This window comes from Papio anubis, chromosome X (genome assembly GCF_008728515.1).
Source record: "Papio anubis isolate 15944 chromosome X, Panubis1.0, whole genome shotgun sequence".
Classification (NCBI taxonomy): domain Eukaryota; kingdom Metazoa; phylum Chordata; class Mammalia; order Primates; family Cercopithecidae; genus Papio; species Papio anubis.
Window position 1 is genome coordinate 78000120 of NC_044996.1, and position 15641 is coordinate 78015760.

General features: G+C 37.8%; 1 protein-coding gene across 2 annotated transcripts in view; it reads right to left on the reverse strand.

Annotated features, from left to right (window-relative positions):
- Nucleotides 1-14112, reverse strand: part of ABCB7 (ATP binding cassette subfamily B member 7) — a 113591-nt gene extending 99479 nt beyond the window's left edge. For both annotated transcript variants that reach the window (XM_017954123.1, XM_009197821.3), the window contains exon 1: nt 13693-14112. In XM_017954123.1, coding sequence (XP_017809612.1) covers nt 13693-13998 — 306 coding nt within the window. In that variant the 5' untranslated portion in view covers nt 13999-14112. The remainder of the gene's footprint in view (nt 1-13692) is intronic.
- Nucleotides 14113-15641: the final 1529 nt, after the last annotated feature.

Below are 15641 nucleotides of genomic sequence, written 5' to 3' on the forward strand. Positions count from 1 at the left end.
GGATTCAACAACACATCAAAAAGCTTATCCACCATGATCAAGTGGGCTTCATCCCTGGGATGCAAGGCTGGTTCAACATTCGCAAATCAATAAACATAATCCAGCATATAAACAGAACCAAAGACAAGAACCACATGATTATCTCAATAGATGCAGAAAAGGCTTTTGACAAAATTCAACAGCCCTTCATGCTAAAAACGCTCAATAAATTCGGTATTGATGGAACGTACCTCAAAATAATAAGAGCTATTTATGACAAACCCACAGCCAATATCATACTGAATGGGCAAAAACTGGAAAAATTCCCTTTGAAAACTGGCACAAGACAGGGATGCCCTCTCTCACCACTCCTATTCAACATAGTGTTGGAAGTTCTGGCTAGGGCAATTAGGCAAGAGAAAGAAATCAAGGGTATTCAGTTAGGAAAAGAAGAAGTCAAATTGTCCCTGTTTGCAGATGACATGATTGTATATTTAGAAAACCCCATTGTCTCAGCCCAAAATCTCCTTAAGCTGATAAGCAACTTCAGCAAAGTCTCAGGATACAAAATTAATGTGCAAAAATCACAAGCATTCTTATACACCAGTAACAGACAAACAGAGAACCAAATCATGAATGAACTTCCATTCACAATTGCTTCAAAGAGAATAAAATACCTAGAATCCAACTGACAAGGGATGTAAAGGACCTCTTCAAGGAGAACTACAAACCACTGCTCAGTGAAATAAAAGAGGACACAAACAAATGGAAGAACATACCATGCTCATGGATAGGAAGAATCAATATCATGAAAATGGCCATACTGCCCAAGGTTATTTATAGATTCAATGCCATCCCCATCAAGCTACCAATGAGTTTCTTCACAGAATTGGAAAAAACTGCTTTAAAGTTCATATGGAACCAAAAAAGAGCCCGCATCTCCAAGACAATCCTAAGTCAAAAGAACAAAGCTGGAGGCATCCGTCTACCTGACTTCAAACTATACTGCAAGGCTACAGTAACCAAAACAGCATGGTACTGGTACCAAAACAGAGATATAGACCAATGGAACAGAACAGAGTCCTCAGAAATAATACCACACATCTACAGCCATCTGATCTTTGACAAACCTGAGAGAAACAAGAAATGGGGAAAGGATTCCCTATTTAATAAATGGTGCTGGGAAAATTGGCTAGCCATAAGTAGAAAGCTGAAACTGGATCCTTTCCTTACTCCTTATTCGAAAATTAATTCAAGATGGATTAGAGACTTAAATGTTAGACCTAATACCATAAAAACCCTAGAAGAAAACCTAGGTAGTACCATTCAGGACATAGGCATGGGAAGGACTTCCTGTCTAAAACACCAAAAGCAACAGCAGCAAAAGCCAAAATTGACAAATGGGATCTCATTAAACTAAAGAGCTTCTGCACAGCAAAAGAAACTACCATCAGAGTGAACAGGCTACCTACAGAATGGGAGAAAATTTTTGCAATCTACTCATCTGACAAAGGGCTAATATCCAGAACCTACAAAGAACTCCAACAAATTGACAAGAAAAAAACAAACAACCCCATCAAAAAGCGGGCAAAGGATATGAACAGACATTTCTCAAAAGAAGACATTCATACAGCCAACAGACACATGAAAAAATGCTCATCATCACTGGCCATCAGAGAAATGCAAATCAAAACCACCATGAGATACCATCTCACACCAGTTAGAATGGCGATCATTAAAAAGTCAGGAAACCACAGGTGCTGGAGAGGATGTGGAGAAATAGGAACACTTTTACACTGTTGGTGGGATTGTAAACTAGTTCAACCATTATGGAAAACAGTATGGCGATTCCTCAAGGATCTAGAACTAGATGTACCATATGACCCAGCCATCCCATTACTGGGTATATACTCAAAGGATTATAAATCATGCTGCTCTAAAGACACATGCACACGTATGTTTATTGCGGCACTATTCACAATAGCAAAGACTTGGAATCAACCCAAATGTCCATCAGTGACAGACTGGATTAAGAAAATGTGGCACATATACACCATGGAATACTATACAGCCATAAAAAAGGATGAGTTTGTGTTCTTTGTAGGGACATGGATGCAGCTGGAAACCATCGTTCTTAGCAAACTATCACAGGAACAGAAAACCAAACACCGCATGTTCTCACTCATAGGTGGGAACTGAACAATGAGATCACTTGGACTCGGGAAGTGGAACATCACACACTGGGGCCTATCACGGGGAGTGGGGAGGGGGAAGGGATTGCATTGGGAGTTATACCTGATGTAAATGACAAGTTGATGGGTGCTGACGAGTTGATTGGTGCAGCACACCAACATGGCACAAGTATACATATGTAACAAACCTGTACGTTATGCACATGTACCCTAGAACTTAAAGTATAATAATAATAAAAAATAACATTTAGAAGAGGAAAAAGAAATAAGAAAAAAAGAAAAAGAAAAAAAAAGAAACAAACTTTATTTTGGAAAAAAAAAACACCTAAGTATAAATAGCTCTTTATTAGGCAGAATCATATATGCAGAGTATGTGTGTTACATAGCAAGAGGAGAAACCACTAAAATGAATAGGAAACACTGGGACTAAATTTCCAAAGAATCTCCCAATTCCGCAGTGAAGTAACAACCAAAAACTGGTTACATTTAAAAGTAGCAAGTACTTCCAGGAAAGTTTTATAAATGCATAAAAGACTTTTTTATTTTGGGACGGAGTGCTGGCCATTTCAGATCTTGGTGCCTTCTTTATGTCCCACAAGCAGGAGTGATCGCTCAGAGTATGGGAGGATCTCCAAGAACCAGGAAGAAACTGAATCCCTCAACAGACCAATAATGAGTTCTTTACTTGAGGTAGTAATAAATAGCCTAAGAACCACGAAAAGCCCATGACCAGACAGATTCACAGCTGAATTCAACCAAATGTACAAAGAGCTGGTACCATTCCTACTGAAACTATTCCAAAGAATTGAGGAGGAGGGACTCCTCCCTAACTCATTCTATGAGACCAGCATCATCCTCATACCAAAACTTGGCAGAGACACAACACCAAAAAAACCTTCAGGCCAATATCCTTGATGAACACTGATGCAAAAATCCTCAACAAAATACTGGCAAACCAAATCCATCAGCACATCAAAAAGCTTATCCACCACAATCAAGTAGGCTTTATCCCCAGGACGCAAGGTTGGTTCAACACACTCAAATCAATAAATGTGATTCATCACACAAACAGAAGTAAAGACAAAAACCACATGATTATCTCAATAGATACAGAAAAGGCTTTCAATAAAATTCAACGTCTATTCATGCTAAAAACTCTCAATAAACTAGATATTGAAGGAACATACCTCAAAATATGAAGAGCCATGTGTGACAAACCCACAGCCAACACAACATCACAACATCATACTGAAAGGGCAAAAGCTGGAAGCATTCCCCTGACAACCAGCACAAGACAAGTATGCCCTCTCTCACCACTCCTATTCAACATAGTATTGGAAGTTCTGGCCAGGGCAATCAGGCAAGAGAAAGAAATAAAGGGCATCCAAATAGGAAGAGAGGAAGTCAAACTATCCATGTTGGCAGATGGCATGATCCTGTATCTAGAAAACTCCATAGTTTCAGCCCAAAAGCTTTTTAATCTGATAAACAACTTCAGCAAAGTCTCTGGACACAAAATCAATGTGTAAAAATCACTAGCAGTGAGTCAAGGCCGGCTCTAAAAAATAAAAATAAAAAGATAAAAAAAAGAAAATCACTAGCATTCCTATACACCAACAACGGTCAAGCCAAGCGCCAATCAGGAACAAATTTCCATTTACAATTGCAACAGAGAAAATAAAATACCTAGGAATGCAGCTAACTATAAGGAGGTGAAAGATCTCTACAAGAACTACAAACCACTGCTCAAAGAAATCAGAGATGACACAAACAAATGGAAAAACATTTCATGCTCATGGATAGGAAGAATCAATATAGTCAGAATGGTCATACTACCCAAAGCAATTTATAGATTCGAAGCTACTCCTATTAAACTACCATTGACATTGTTCACAGAACTAGAGACAACTATTTTAAAATTCAAATGGAAACAAAAAAGAATCCAAATAGACAAGGCAATCCTAAGCAAAAAGAACAAAGCTGGAGGTACCTGATTTCAAACTATACTACAAGGCTACAGTAACTAAAACAGCATGGTACTGGTACAAAAACAGACACACAGACCAATGGAACAGAATAGAGACCCCAGAAATAAGGCCTCACACCTACAACTATATCATCTTCGACAAACCTGACAAAAACAAGCAATGGGGAAAGGAGTCCCTATTCAATAAATGGTACTGGGATAACTGGCTAGCCACATGCCAAAGATTGAAACTGGACCCTTCCTTACACCATATACAAAAATTAACTCAAGATGGATTAAAGACTAAAATGTAAACTCAACATGGATTAAAGACTTAAATGTAAAATCTAAAAGTATAAAAACCCTGGAAGACAACCTAAGTAATACCATTCAGGACAGAGACATGGGAAAAGATTTCATGACAAAAACAACAAAAGCAACTGCAACAAAAAAAAATTGACAAATGAGATCTAATTAAACTAAAGAGCTTCTGCACAGCAAAAGAAACTGTCAACAGAATAAACAGACAACCTATAGAATGGGAGAAAATTTTTGCAAATTATGCATCCAACAAAGCTCTAATATCCCGCATCTATAAGGAATTTAAACAAATTTACAAGAAAAAAAAAAACATAAAAAGTGGACAAAGTATATGAAAAAAAACACTTTTCCAAAGAAGACATACATGCAGCCAAAAAGCATATAAAAAAAAAAAATGCTCAACATCACTAATTATTAGAGAAATGCAATTCAAAACCACAATGAAACACTACCTAACACCAGTCAGAATGGCTAGTATTAAAAAGTAAAAAAATAACAGATGCTGGTGAGGTTGTGGAGAAAAAAGAACACTTATATGCACTGTTGGTGGGAGTGTAAATTAGTTCAACTACTGTGGAAAGCAGTGTGGCAATTCCTCAAAGAAAGAAAAACAGAATTACCATTTGACCCAGCAATCCTATTACTGGGTATGTACCCCAAGGAATATAAATCATTCTATTATAAAGACACGTGCACACGTATGTTCTCTGCAGTACTATTCACAATAGCAAAGACATGGAATCAACCTAATTGCCCATCAATGACAGAATGGATAAAGAAAATGTGGTACAAATATGCCATGGAATACTATGCAGCCATAAAAAAGAACAAGATCACGCCCTTTGCAGTGACATGGCTGGAGCTGGAGGCCATTATCCTTAGCAAACTAACACAGGAACAGAAAACTAAATACTACATGTTGTCACTTATAAGTAGTAGCTAAATGATGAGAACACATAGACACATAGAAGGGAACAACACACACTGGAGCCTATCAGAGGGTGGAAGAAGGGAGAGGATCAGAAAAAATAACTAATGGGTACTAGGCTTAACACCTGGCTGATAAAATAATTTGTACAACAAATCTCCATGACATAAGTTTACCTATGTAACAAACCTGCACATGTACCCCTGAACTTAAAATAAAAGTTACAAGGCCAGGCATGGTAGCTCAGGCCTGTAATCCCAGCACTTTGGAAGGCCGAGGTGGTCAGATCACCTGAGGTCAGGAGTTTGAGACCAGACTGGCCAACATGGCGAAACCCTGTCTCTACTAAAAATACAAAAATTAGCCAGGTGTGGTGGTATGTGTCTGCAATCCCAGCTACTTGGGAGGCTGAAGCAGGAGAATCACTTGAACGTGGGAGGCAGAGGTGATAGTGAGCCAAGATTGTGCCACTGCATTCCAGTCTGGGTGACAGAGCACAACTCCATCGCAAAAAAATAAAAAATAAACAAATAAACAAATAAAATAAAAGTTACAGAGATGTTAAAATGCATTACTACTAGTAGACAAAACAAATTAGACTTCAAATAAATGAACATAACATAACCTATTCAAAAAGGTCAGTTCATCAATTGAAAAGCTTAAACATGAAATATTTTTCTCATTGTAAAAACAAGTACAGTGTATCAAACTATGTCTGTGTATCCATAATAGCAAATTAATTTTTCTTTGTCTTTTAGCATCCCAAACCCTCCCCCTCTCCAGAGGTAACCACTTTTACCAGACTGGAGTATACCTATCCAATTTTCTATGCATTTGCATATACATACACACACATACAAACACATACACACATTGTTATCGTCTGAACTGTGTACTCCCTGCCCCCACAAATTTATATGTTGAAGTCCTAACCTCCAATACTTCAGAATGTGACCATATTTGGAAACAGGGCCCTTAAAGAGGTAATTAAAGTTCAATGAGGTCATTAGGGTGGGCCTTAATCCAATATGACTAGTATACTTCTAAGAAGAGGATATCAGGACACAGACACACACAGGGGAAAAGACCATGTGAAGACAGAGGTATAAGATGGCCATCTACATGCTAAGGAGAGAGACCTCAGAAGAAATCAACTCTACGGACACCTTCATCTTGGACTTCGTGGGTTCCAGAACTGTGAGAAAATACGTTTCTGTTGTATAAGCTACCCAATCTGTGGTGTTAAGGCAAACGGAGCAGGCAAGCACACATGTACATGCCCAGTTGTTAAGTCACTATAGTCAGAGTAGTTGAAGAAAGAGTTCATACTTAGGAAATATTCATGCAGTCAAAAATATGAATATATTACAGTGATATTACAGTATAAGCTACTCAAGATCAGTAAAAACAATTTGATAAGTAAAACAAAATTGAAGCTTCACCTTGTCTTTTTCTAATATGCTTTGAAAAGCGTAAGTTTAAAAGCTGCTCTCCCAAAACATCAGCACCTAAGGAACTATACCCTTAGGATGCAGTTTCCCTACTCTAATATCCATTCCTCTCTCGATATTGTAAAGAAAACTTAATCAGAGGACTAATGAACATCCCAAAATACAGTGTGCAGTTAAAATTTCTACAAAGAGCAAACTTTTATATCTTATTCCTCAAATAATGTTATCCTGTAAGTCACTTTATCTTAGCAAATGATGCTCACAAATAAAGTAACTCAAAAATTTCAGGATAAAAAGTAGGTGTGCTTTGGTTATTGAACTAAAACTGACAACAATCAGTGATGCTACTCCACCACAGTACCATATGCCTAATGACAGAAATGCAATGCACAAACTTATGAGGTTGCCCTGAAGAAAGTTAGCTTTCAATTCCAAATGTATAGCAGTGGAGCAAATATTATTAATTATTATGTTAGACTTTTGTTTTGGTTTGATTATAGAGTTTAATCATTCATTTTACATATATTTTCTGACTGCCTATTACATGTAACATACCGTGCCTAGCTCTGTGGAAGATAAAAACAAAAAGATTACTGGAATATATTAGCCTTTTAGGCACATAAAATCTTATCTCCTCCACAAGATACAGAACTACTTGTAGGAAAAAGTGTTGCAGGAGTTCAGAGGAGGGAGAAATCAAAGTCTTACTAGCTTATAAGGAATGGTTTCAGGGAATGGACTGACCTTTGAACTAACATTTGAAAAATAGGCACAAGTTAGAGGGCATTTCAGACATAGGGTATGGCATAAAAAAAGGAAGAGACACAAAAAAGTACATGGTCCAAGGAACAGGGAGCAATATAGGGTGATTGGAGGGACAATCTGTTTACAATATGGCTAGCAATCTAGTTAGGTGGAAATTTTTAAGGCTAAGATGTAAAGCCCACTGAAGTTTATGCAGGGAAGTGATGGGATAAAAGTTATGCCTTAGGAAGAATGATCTAGATGTGCTGTATAGGATGGATTGAAAGGGCAAATCCCTGAAAGCAGGGAGAAAACCCATGCATAAATAAGGGTCTAAAACTAGGGCAGAAGTTAAGGGACTGAAAAGGACAGAAGAAGCCATAGCTACTACGAAGAAATGTTCACCTACCTAACCAGATTAATGTGAAGACCAAATGACGTTAAATAAAGACTTGAAAAGTATCTTTACTCACTAGTGGCAAATCCTACAAGGGAGTCAAGAGAGCACAGATGAAGACTTCAAGGAGATGGATTTTAGGAAAGGAAGGAGAAAACCAAACCAACAAAAATATCACCTTTTGCAGGTAACTATATATACCTATTAACATTACTAAAATCTTAAGTAATTAAAAGACCTAATTTTGGTCAAGACTGAGCACCAAGAAAAAAAATGCTTACAAGTAAAAAGAAACAGAATTTAAAATTATCCCAATAATGTAAAAATTATGTACATGAAAGAACAGAGATTCAAAGGAAAAAGGAAAAATTATTTAACATGGGATTGTAGATACCTGTCTTAACGTTTTTATTAGATACGGTTTTGTATAATTAAAATAGGGAAAATGTAAAGCATAAGAATCATATACAGAAAGGGCAATTTTATCCGTTTTCATAGACCTTATTTTACAATATGGGAAAGAACATACTTTTCTTTGAAAAAGCAAAATATTTAAGATAACACTGACAATAACAATACAGCAATAAATGATATTAATTTTATAACAATTGCATAATAATTAAATGATAAATTATGCATTTATCATTTAATCAAAATTTTGATATAAGTTTCCATTCTATTTCTACCCCACTGCCCAGTGACAAGTGCTCTTTATCTTGCCACTGGCTACTCAGGAACTCCATTAGAAACCCACCAGCCAGCAATATTGTATTAATCAGGGTTTCTCGACTGGAAGAGAGGATATGTTTCTGATTCCCCTGAAATTGCATGCAAAATGAAGCATGTACGTATGTGTATTTTTCTAGGGCGAAGGTCTATGGCTTTTATCAGATTCTCAAAGGGCCTCGTTTTCTAAAAGAAAGTTTAGAAACATTAAATTTTCTTCCTCTTCCTAATAATCTTAATAACTAGTTAAAACCAATGTGTCAATGACTTAGATACTGTTATTTATTCAACTATCTCTGAATAAGGAATCCCCTGAATTCCTCTTCTCAAGCCCCAGTGCTGCTTTCAACTAAGACCTTTATATTTCCATTCCTTATCACATACAGCCCATGTAAGGTCTATCTTTATTTACAACTTTTATAGCATTGCTGCTACTCTTCACCACCCCTTAGAATCTATTTCTACCATTCTAGATGATTTCAGAACCTAGTTTACTTTTTCCTCCACACTACTCCATCTTCCCAACACTACCAAATACTAAACTCATAATTAAATTCAATTTTTCTATTCCTACTCTTAGATATACAAATATGAGGAGAGCAATACAAATTTGTCCCATTAAAAATTCACGTGAACTTAAACTTACCCTATGTTGTTCCTGAATACTACACTAGTAGTAAACTAGGATCACAAAGTAGAGGTACTATATACAAAGGGCTGGTCCTAAAGGATTACAGTAAAGAAACAAGAGAGCTGCAAGAAACCTTAGAGATCTGGTAGTCAAATATTACTAGTTTACAGAATCTGATGTTCAAAGGAACAAGTTATCTGTACAAGATAATTAACAGTACAAATAGAGCTCAGGCAGTCAAGTGTCCTGGTCCAGTGTTCACTCCACAATACCCAGTTATGCCCTTTGCACACCAGTTATTTCATTATTTTTAACATTTAGAAATAAAAATCCTTTAAGTCATCTGTATTTTCTTTACAGTAAGGCTTACTACTACCTCAAGACCCCTTAATAGTATTCAATATCATTCCTTCCAAGCTTACTGGGTGAGAACAATGCAGGGGACAATTAAAAGCCTTACAGAAATCAAGATAGACTGTCACTCACTCATATGAAGAACTGGTTTGGTATGTCTTGCTCTTTTCAAAACCAAGCTGGCTGCTTCCTAATAGCTAATATTTTTCTAATGACAGTAAATTATTATTTAATAATTTTAAAAGTCTTTCTTGGTTTCCTAATAAATGGACTATGCTTTTAACATCTGTGTCCCCCTAAAATTCCTATATTGAAACTTAATCACCAATGTGATGGTATTAAAAGGTGGAGCCATTGGGAGGTGATTAGGACTTGGAGAGCAGAGCTCTCATAAATAGGATTAGTCCCCTTATAAGAGGGGCCAAAGAGCTGCCTTGTCTCTTCTACCACGTGAGGACACAGCTAAAAGGCACCACCTATGAACCTCAAGACCTCACCAGGCACTAAATCTGTCAGCACCTTGAACTGTGAGAAATAAATTGCTTTTGCTTATAAGTCATGTAGTTGATGGTATTTTGTTATACCTGCCCAAATAGACTAAGATAGACTATTAGTCTAAGAAATTATTTCTCATATGCACATTGAATCCCTCTTCCTGCAAATGAAGTCCACATTTTTGTATCATAACCTAATGTTCCAGGTAAGTTTGGGCATCACTGAACTACAAATAACCCCTTCGGGTACTTTTTTTTTTTTTTTTTTTTGAGAGGGAGTCTCACTCTGTGGTCCAGGCTGGAGTACAGTGGCACGATCTCGGCTCACTGCAACCTCCGCCTCCCAGGTTCAAGCAATTCTCCTGTTTCGGTCTCCTGAGTAGCTGGGACTACAAGCGCATGTGACCATGCCCAGCTGCCTTTTGTATTTTTAGTATGGACGGGGTTTCACCACATTGGTCAGGCTGGTCTCGAGCTCTTGACCTCAGGTGATCCAGCTCTGTCGCCCAGGCTGGAGTGCAGTGGCACAATCTCAGCTCACTGCAAGCTCTGCCTCCCAGGTTCACGCCATTCTCCTGCCTCAGCCTCCCAAGTAGCTGGGACTACAGGCGCCCACCATCACGCCTGGCTAATTTTTTTTTTGTATTTTTACTAGAGACGAGGTTTCACGGTGTTAGCCAGGATGGATAAGTTCTGTTTTTTATTCTTTTAGTACATTTTGGGTCTGTTGAGTAATCACTGTAGTTTCTTCATAGGCATCTTATATTGTGAAATTTAAATATGAACTAGAACCTCTAAAAAGTAGAATAGGAGGATTATTTTCCTAGTGTTGTTATTAGATTCTCACTTCAGTTTAATATGAAAGCCAGGAGTAAAGTATTTTAACTTTTATCTACTCGGTTAACTCTTAGCAGCCAATAGCGGAAGAGTGGGAAGGTGGAACTTGCTACTGGGAGAAATTAAAGCTCCCATTCTTTGTCCAAGAGGTCAGACCAACAAATGAAAACAAAACAGTACCTATCCAAAAGAACTACCATATTCCACAGCCCAGCTCTAGGGCATATACTTGGTGAGAAATACATTTTACAGTGAAATCCAGTAATCATATACATGTGGGATTGTGTGTGTGTGTGTGTGTATATATGTGTATGTATATGTATGTGTGTGTATACATATACACGTAAAAGTTCATGAAACAATATTTCACTTAAGATGTAAAAAGCACTGCTATTTTCTTTATATTCTACTGAATTTCATCTAAAATAGTGCTAATCTAACCCACTAACATTATCTTGTAACACTACTCTAAGGTTCCTTTCAGCTCTAAAATATTATGCTATATACTAATGATTGTCCTAAAAGTATGAATTCAATAATTATTTTGTAATCTTAATCACAAGTCACAAATTTGCAGGTACCTCAGGTTACCTCAGCTTCTACTTTGAAAATTTTGTAATCATTCCTTTCTCACCCTGTTAAATCCATATTTTAAAACAAGGAAGGCAAGAGTTCCATGCCTTTAAGAAACAGAAAACAAAGGTAACATCTTTCCCTTGTTTTGCACACTGAGGAAATGGTAACTAAAGGAAATGGTAGGATGTAAAGGACAGAGTGGAAGAAGGAAGTTGTGGAGATAGTGTTCATGGAAAGAGAGAAAGCTAAATTTGTATTGCCATTGCCTCCTCTGAGATTTCTAGTAACTTCTCCTTTTCCCTCTTCCCCCTCATTCTTCCAGCTTAAGAAAGTCCTACAAATTTTATCTTAACTTCATCTGCCTTATTGGAGAACTACAGAACAAAAACCATTCCCAAGAGATCATGTGTTAGAAACTTTCAACCATAAAATACTTTAAAAACCTTAATAAAATCATCTGGATTTGCTTCTTTAGCCTAATCTCCTGCTATTTCCTATCTTGAATGACTCACTACAGTCTAAACTACATTCAGTTCTATAAAAGGTCCAGTTCTCTCTGACTTGTGGGCCTTTGCACATGCGATTCCTTCTTTAACTGGCTAGCTTCTAATTTTTCAGCTCTTGCCTTAGGTATCAGTTACTCAAGGCAATCTTCCCTACCTTAAGATTAGACTTAATACCCCTCACATATACTCTTCCATACCTTGTACCTTCCCCATTATTACACAGCTCCACTATATTTTAATTGCCGATTAATTTACATAGTTCCCACTAGATTTTAAGCTCTTTAAAGACAGGACTTATATTTTATTTTGTTTGCTCCTGTAGAAGTGTTCAATATTTACTGAATTATAAATTTCATTCCATCAGCCTTCCACATGCTTAGTGTCATTCCCTATTCTCCCTGTTCAGAATATTCTTCCCAGTTCTATCACCAGCATGAAATACTCTCTATAATCTGGTCCTTAACTTCATCTGCCTTATTGGAGAACTACAGAACAAAAACCATTACTTTTATGGTTATCACTATTTCCTCTGGATGTCTATAGCCTTTATTGAACACACTATTCATTTGCTAATTAACCCACCACGGTGTTTTTCAGTTATTTTTGTAATGCATAGATCCAATCTCCTTAACTAAACTGTACAATCCTTGAAGGCATAACTGTATGTCTCTCTTAGTACCCTATTATCTAGCACAGGGCTATGTACAAGGTAGACGTTAAATATCTGTAGACGAAGAATCAAAATTTAAGAGGTTGTTTCTCATACAAAGCTGACAATTTTTAAAGTAATATTGATAAATAAGTGGTGGCAATTAAACCTCTTGTCAATACACAGAAAATAAAAAGATATACTTTAGTAAAGTACAAATAATTTTTTAAAAAACCGTTCCTGAGTGAGAGGTAATAATGGACTCAAATATTAAGAGGTACTACAACCATAGCTACATTCATAAGTTAAGGATAAGTAGCCTATGGCTTCCAAAATGACCTGTGCGCAGAGAACATCACTGTATTTTTCAGATCTAGGACAATCATATTTATATAAGACTTTAGGGCGGTCTATGTTTTGGAAAGATAGTTATGGTTTTGGCCTATCAAGAAGCACGCCTGTCAGCAAGGGAGTTAACTGGCGCCACTTGTTTATCGATAGCTTGCTGTCATTACAGTGCTCTCCGAATTGCTAATTCCAACTGAGTAAAATCTGAACCACAGATAAACTGTCCCAAATTCCATTACTAATGGGGGAAAATAACCCAGTCTTCCTCGTATTTAGAAAGGTAAGCAGGCTGGGAATGGTGTCTACCCCAACCCTTAATATGAGAGAAAAACTATGACTCCTATGAGAGACTCCAGCGCTCCAGGTGTCCTCTGCCCAGAACCTCCTGCCCCGTTTCCCTTTGCTCAACTAAAAGGTTTTCTTCTTCGCCCTTTCCTCAAATTACTGACGTTAATTTCCTTCACTTACTGCTGCTCCGAGTTAGCCATGACTTTCTTCTCGGTGCTCTCGCTGCCCTGAGGTCACGAGGGCAACCTTTTCCCTACAGGTCCCCTTGCCCTTCACCCTATTCTTCCACGTCAGTGGCATCTCACCTGGTAGGCTCGAGCGGTTCCCAAGGCGCCGAGTTGATGTGGCCTCCACTGCGGACCTGAGCCGCTAACAGAGACTAAAGGCCGGATCAGAATCGCGGACTGCCGGCGCTTTTCGAAAGCAGCCGCCGCGGCCGCCCAGCGCCAAGAATGCATCGCGAGCAGCGCCATCTTGAGCGAGGAAAGAGGAACCGAGAGAAGAGGATTATGGGACACTGGCGGACTGAATTCGGCTACCTTGTCTCTCCTCTCCTTGTTTTCCCAGGGCCCCAGACCGGAAATGGATTCTGTTTGAAGAGTCGGATGCATTCGCGCAGCCTCTTCTATTTTTTTGTTTTCCTTAGGGTCGAGCTTTGATTGTTTTCCTTACACAACCGGGAATATTGGAGTAACACTGTCTTTTTCTCTTTTCCTGGAGTTGCCAGATGAAATACAGGATGCCTACCTAGTTAAGTTTCTGTTTCACATAAACAAGGAATCATTTCTTCGTACGTGTGTCCCAAATATTGTATCTGCTAAATCTGTCAACCCCATGTCGTCATTCTACTCTCTTACCTCCTCCAACTCAATGTCACGCTCCCCTCTCTCCATTTTCCCTATGCATATTCTTATCTCCACTTTCTTCTGAATTAAGGAAAGATTAAATTACAGACGTTAATTTCCCCTGGGAGGAGGCTTGCGCTGTGAGATTTACTGCTTCTCCGTCCTGTAAGGACTTTTACTTTGCTGATTGATCTCTGTTGCGCAAACCTTGGGGCAGTTTTCCTTTGGTCTGTTTCTCGTGGGACACTCACACACACACACACACACACACACACAGACTACAGACATCTTGACTAATTTTGTCACTCTTTCTAGCTCTTCGCTTTGGTTTTTGCAGCGTCCCTAATTCTTGAAAAATCGCTTAAGTTGACTGAAGGTTGGTAAAGTGAAATGTATGGAGAGAAATCCATGTTTAAAGACAGGCTTATATTCTTTTGTCACCACTATTATCAAATAAAATGTCAAAATATGTTTACAGTTATCTAGGAAACTGCATTTCCAGTTGTAAATGTTACCTGAAACCCTGGAGACAATAATGCAGTTGCAATTTTATATTCATTGCTGCATTCTCCAACTTTTCACACAAAAGAGACAAATAATGGACTTTTTATGAAGAGGTACTTTGGACTAGTAAGTCTGATAAGGAAAAACAGAAATTTGTAACTCATGCAGTTAGCTTTTTTGTTCTGGAATTCATTCGAGGGGATGCTTGAGCTAGTTATTTAAAGAAAAATAGAACTCGAGTTGAAGAGGTTGACTGGAATTACATGTAAAGAAGACATGTTAAAAGCAAGAAGGCATAAGAAAACATTTCAGGTTCAGGAGTCTATGGAGTTTGGGAAAGTAGTAGGAGATTAACCTGAGTGAACAGAGACCTGAAGGTAAAGGGCTTTCTATTTCATTCTAAGAAGTTAATACTTTATCCTATAGCCAGTGAAGAGTGAAGTGAAGAGTTTTAATCAGGAGAGTAACATAATCAGATTTATATGTCCACTAAGCTACTCAGGCTTAAGCGAGATGGTTGGAATGGATGGAGTTCATATTGAAGTCATGAAGTTAATGCAATAGTTCAGTCATAAAATAAAGGCCTCAACCTAGCAGTAGCAGTGGCAGTAGATCGATTGCAGGGCAATTAAGAGACGGAATTGGCAGGACTTAGTGACGAATTGGATGTTTCTAGCTGCTGCTTGTATTGTTGACGGTAGATCAGTAATGGCCTCTTATTAATGACTATATTGTCATCAACAAATATTTATTGAGCATCTATTCCGTGTTAGATAGCTACAGTATACATTAGAGAAACTCTAGACTCTACTAATGATTTCTCTTAGGACTGAATATTGCCACTGAATCTTACCACCCAGTTATGAACTCTTTGAATGGAGCCAAATTATTTTTTTCCAAAAGTA